General features: G+C 38.9%; 1 protein-coding gene across 1 annotated transcript; it reads right to left on the bottom strand.

Moving 5' to 3' along the window:
* Positions 1–223: 223 nt before the first annotated feature.
* On the bottom strand, positions 224–4,663 carry LOC111862548 (protein argonaute-2). The gene has a single exon (XM_023848037.2). It carries the CDS (start codon positions 4,459–4,461, stop codon positions 1,549–1,551), a length of 2,913 nt encoding a protein of 970 aa, XP_023703805.1. The 5' UTR covers positions 4,462–4,663; the 3' UTR covers positions 224–1,548.
* Positions 4,664–5,804: the final 1,141 nt, after the last annotated feature.

Genomic DNA, 5,804 nt, shown 5'->3' on the forward strand with positions numbered 1-5,804 from the left:
ACTTTGATAGCAGTATAGTACTCAGAGTTCGGCTGCACGTCTCCCCGAGTCGGGAAACAGAAAAATATGGCCATGAGTCTTGCGCGACTCAAACCAAGAATTTCTGTTCTGGCAATTCCAAGAGCAATTTCCACAACAGCAAGATAATCTAGACTTCAAAACACTTAAACCATAACTCTTAAAATAGATTGTCATATAATAGCAACTAGATACTGGGTTTGGATTGATAACTGAATTTATTAAATGCTTATAACTCATAAATACAATAACTATTACATTGTCACTGATTTACACTAGAGAACACTAAAACTATGGCATACAACTGATAACTGAATTCATTAAATGCTTATAACTCATAAATACAAATAACTATTACATTGTCACTGATTTACACTAGAGAACACTAAAACTATGGCACACAACTGATAACTGAATTCATTAAATGCTTATAACTCATAAATACAAATAACTATTACATTGTCACTGATTTACACTAGAGAACACTAAAACTATGGCACACAACTGATAACTGAATTCATTAAATGCTTATAACTCATAAATACAAATAACTATTACATTGTCACTGATTTACACTAGAGAACACTAAAACTATGGCACACAACTGATAACTGAATTCATTAAATGCTTATAACTCATAAATACAAATAACTATTACATTGTCACTGATTTACACTAGAGAACACTAAAACTATGGCACACAACTGATAACTGAATTCATTAAATGCTTATAACTCATAAATACAAATAACTATTACATTGTCACTGATTTACACTAGAGAACACTAAAACTATGGCACACAACTGATAACTGAATTCATTAAATGCTTATAACTCATAAATACAAATAACTATTACATTGTCACTGATTTACACTAGAGAACACTAAAACTATGGCACACAACTGATAACTGAATTCATTAAATGCTTATAACTCATAAATACAAATAACTATTACATTGTCACTGATTTACACTAGAGAACACTAAAACTATGGCACACAACTGATAACTGAATTCATTAAATGCTTATAACTCATAAATACAAATAACTATTACATTGTCACTGATTTACACTAGAGAACACTAAAACTATGGCACACAACTGATAACTGAATTCATTAAATGCTTATAACTCATAAATACAAATAACTATTACATTGTCACTGATTTACACTAGAGAACACTAAAACTATGGCACACAACTGATAACTGAATTCATTAAATGCTTATAACTCATAAATACAAATAACTATTACATTGTCACTGATTTACACTAGAGAACACTAAAACTATGGCACACAACTGATAACTGAATTAATTAAATGCTTATAACTCATAAATACAAATAACTATTACATTGTCACTGATTTATACTATAGAACACTAAAACTATGGCACACAAAGTCTTCTGTTTTTCATTCTTTCATTACTAGTCATGTCAGTAGTCGTTTCTTGGTAGTGGCTACTAACAGTTGAACTGACGACTCTTGGAACTATTGCACCTGATTTCCTTATGCCAGCTGAAGTTTTATACAAAAAACATGGGATGGTCTGAAACAATTTCTTTCAAGACAGCACATATATGTTGCTGACTTTGTAGATCAGACAGCTTAATGTTCTCTCCCTCCAGGTACACACGAGCCCTCTTAGCAGCAAGATGTGCATAATATGTGGGTGCTGGATATGACACACTGCGTGTACAACGTGAGAACATATGACATAAGTAGTATGCAATCTTTTCAATTTCATTTTCTGTCATATTATCATCATCATTCCACAATAAATGATACTTGGTAGGTCTGCTAACACCCTGGATGCTGGCATGGCTAACCAGATAAAAGTCCACTTCAGTCGGGTGAGTAATTTCACGATCAACCACTGTACCGGGTGGAACGTTCTTATATCTTCCATCTGCATCCTCACTCCTTGGAAAGAATCGGGTGTGGTGACGTTTCTGCACCACCAGGAATGTCACTTTAGGTTCATATTCTTGGCCCAAAGAGAAACAAGCACGTCGAATTGCATTCACCTCGCTTTTCAAAACCTGTGCGAACTGTCCGTCACCTACACCATCTCGAAAAAATATTATCCTCTCTGGTTTGCAAGCAGACGTGTGTCTATAAAAGAACAGAAGCTGCTGTCGCATGATATTTTCCAGGTCTTCAATGATCTCTACCTTCGGAGGTTGTAATCTAATCTGGATGTTGTACTTGAAAGCCTTTGGATCATGGCTGGCAGTTACAGCAGCAACTGAAGGGATGCTAAGCTGATCCGGTGATGGATGTGTCACATCGGCTCCTACTATCATAACTGGGCGAAACAAACATAGTGGCCTTGATACTGAAGCAAACGTGTGGTTTATACCATTCAGCTTCGAGTTGATTTTCAATAGAATGTTGGAACATACAGCAGGATTCAAACGTGACATTGTTCTTCCCTTCACACATTGAGTCAATACTCCAATATTCAGCTCTGCTACTTTCTTCACTTTAGCATAGCAGTCTCCTCTATCAGGAACAACTACCACCACCAGCTGAACTTCTCTCTTCACTGTTTTAAAGAATTCCATTAGTTGAGATGTATTTTTTGTTGGAGGCTGCATACTCTTTGGAGGAGATGGAGGAGCAATGTCCATTCCCAAAGTTCGTCCTGCGTTCTGCATTTCAACTGCAAACCGTCTCATCTCATCTTCTGTTGTATATTTGTTTAAGTTCAGAACAATCCAGTGAGAAAGTTTGTTGCTGCTCAAAAATTTTAAGGGCCTCCAAACACCCTTCATAGGCTTAACAACATTTTTTTGGTCCACTTCAACATTATATTGTAACTGTGGTGCCTCTAGTACACGAGCCTCTACTTTTGCAAATCGGTCACTGACTGAGAGGCCAAACTCTTTCATACATGGGTCGTCATTGAATCTCGCAGACTGCAGCGCTTCCAGAATCTTTTGTTTCCTGATGTCAGTAGACGTTGTAGTGTTCTTTATCATGTTTGATATTTGTGTCTCATTCAATTTTCTGATTGTCACTTGACCCCTTGTCACCGTGCACAACTCTGCTGGAACATAGATTGGTCTGAGCCTATTCACGGAGCCAACATGAAGGCATGGGAGATGTGGATATGAAAGAATTATCTTCTTTGCATGGGCAAAGTATTCTACAACAGATATTCTTGTGTGATCATCCAATTCAAAGAACTGTTCAACTGGACTTTTTGTAATATTGTTCACTTTGTATGTCCTCTTGCTGGTTGGCACACCTGGAAGCATGTAATCAATCTTCAGGCCACGAATATAGTTCAAGAAGTCTTCCTTTTGCTTGATGGTTAGTTCTCTCTGAAGGTCTTCACGCCTGAGCTTGCATACCTCCAAAATTAGGTCTACAACATTTCTTGCTGAGGGGAAGCCTTTGTGAGCGACATCAATATTAACAAAGGGTTTCCATCCCAGGATGGCACTTTGAAAGAATCCATGCCACATTTCGACGCCATCACCTAGTTCCACTACTCGACCCTTTGGAGGACTAAAGAAAGAGCGTCCTGCCTGCACAAACCTGAAGGCTGACACATTGCGCAGTATAATATCAACAGCTTGAATGGCTTTTTGAGGAGGAAGAAGAGAAGCCCCACTAGCCGTGTACTGTACCAGAGACTGCAAATCAGCCTGAGATGCATACTTGATGGTAATCTTAAACTTTCTTTCTTTACCAGATTCATTATCACACAAAGCAATATGATCACACATCTCTCTGCCAAATGGCAGCTCTCCAGAGCTATACAAATTTTTCTTCCCGTCAAATGCTGGAAACCGTTTTGGATAATGTTTGAGCCTAAATTCTTCCATGGCACCCCTCAACATTCTCTGTGGAACTGAAGGCTCTAATGTTACATCATAATGTATGATAATGTTGTTTCGTACTCTTGACAAATCCAGTGCAAAATGATTAGTTTCAACAAGTATTGATTTCCCCAGAGTTCCACACTTATTCCAATCCTTTCTCATTGGTAATTGCAATGTCTGAATTAACTGGTTTGTTGTTTCAGCACCTGATGTATCACCTACAGTTCGCTGAGCAGTTCCTGCTGAAAGTGCTCCTTGTAAAGTACTTCCATGTACTGGTCCTTGTCTGTGTGGTCCTGTGTGGCCACTGCAAAAGCCAGAAGTACCAACAACTGCCCCCACCTGGTTTGGTAGTACTTGTTTCTGATGAAGCCTCATCTTCTGCTGCAGTGGTTGAGATGGTCTAGCACGTCCTTCAATACTTAAAAGCGTTTCCTGTCGTTGTTGTTGTTGTTGTTGTTGTTGTTGTTGTTGTTGCTGTTTAAGTTGTGATGGTTCGATTTGTGTAGTTTCACTTCCTTTCTGTCCAGTGCCAGTTTTCTCTGACCCCTCACATTGGTCTCCAGTTTTCTGCCTCCAAGATGTCTTTTGTACTTTCTTACCCATTTTGTTGAATCAAATTTTGGTAACGTGTTTTGCTACTGAAGACGGCGTTCGGACTGTTAATTGGTTCAATTAACAACCTACAAGTCTTGGCTACAATTAATTAGAACACTGTTACGGGTTTAAACACTTTAGAACCCTACACACAGATATCTTCACACTATCACGATTCACTTGTTACAACTGAACTCGGTGACTACTACAGTTCAACTGTGTTAGGCGGCTGCTATGTTTCAACTGACTCCTTAGACAGTGTAGCTCTCTTATAAACCCTCTCGGCATCCCCTGTTATGTCACTGTAGTCACCTGCCACGTCACAGTGGGAAGAACTGCCACGTCACTGCGGGGGCGAGGACGGAGCGCTGACCGGTACCGTCACGCTAGAAGCGGCAGCGCTGTTACGCAACATAACGAAAGAAATTATCACAATGTCATTTTCGAAGGATTACAGAAATTTTATGATAATATTTAACCCATGAAATATAATTCGCAGTGGACTTAATGAAAAAACGGATAATTAACCACTCCGGGTAAACAATAAACGGACGAACAAAATTTGGGTGAAAACACGGAAGAATCCGGGGAAAACGGGGTATCTGGGAACCCTATAGTAGAATAATTAAAAGGGGACGCACAAGATTAACAACTAGTCATAGTGCATGGGGAAACCCACCCCCTCCAAAATAATAATAAACAATAAATAACCTCGGGGCAGACCAAACAGAAAACAGCTTTTGCTAGAAATTCCTATGTTGCTATAGACGTATGTTTACCTCGCCGTTGCATAGAAACTGTAGTTCTCCTATTGTTACGCAGGAACTTGTTTACCGAGTTGTTGCCTAACAACGAAGTATTCTGGCTTTCAGTATAAGTTATTATGATTCTGAAAAGTGTGTAACGAGAAAAATGGGCCTAACAGGAAGGGTCAAGTAACTGGAGGAGATGTATTATTATTTCGCTTTCAGAGTAAATACCTGGTTGATCAGATCAAGGATCGAATGGGCTGTGGTGTAAACGCTGTATATTCTTAATCGGTACGTGCTTGGTTTGTGTCTCGGCTGTGACACCAACTTAGAGGGGGCGGCAACTGGAATAGGGGAAAGGGAAACACGGTAACTACTATATAATAAGGGAATGCGCACAATGTGCATAGAGTAATTGTTTTCTATTCGCGACTGTATTCGGTTATTGATGTGGTTAAGTTTTTGCATATGGTAATGTGGTATCTACTGCACTTTTTATCACAGTGTTTACACACACACGCGTCATTTGCTTCGTGGAAACGTTCGTTCTTACATATTTTGTGGTGGAATCCGTGTGTTGCCAACCTAGTAATTGTGTGTCGT

Source organism: Cryptotermes secundus, unplaced genomic scaffold, assembly GCF_002891405.2.
Source record: "Cryptotermes secundus unplaced genomic scaffold, Csec_1.0 scaffold1293, whole genome shotgun sequence".
Classification (NCBI taxonomy): domain Eukaryota; kingdom Metazoa; phylum Arthropoda; class Insecta; order Blattodea; family Kalotermitidae; genus Cryptotermes; species Cryptotermes secundus.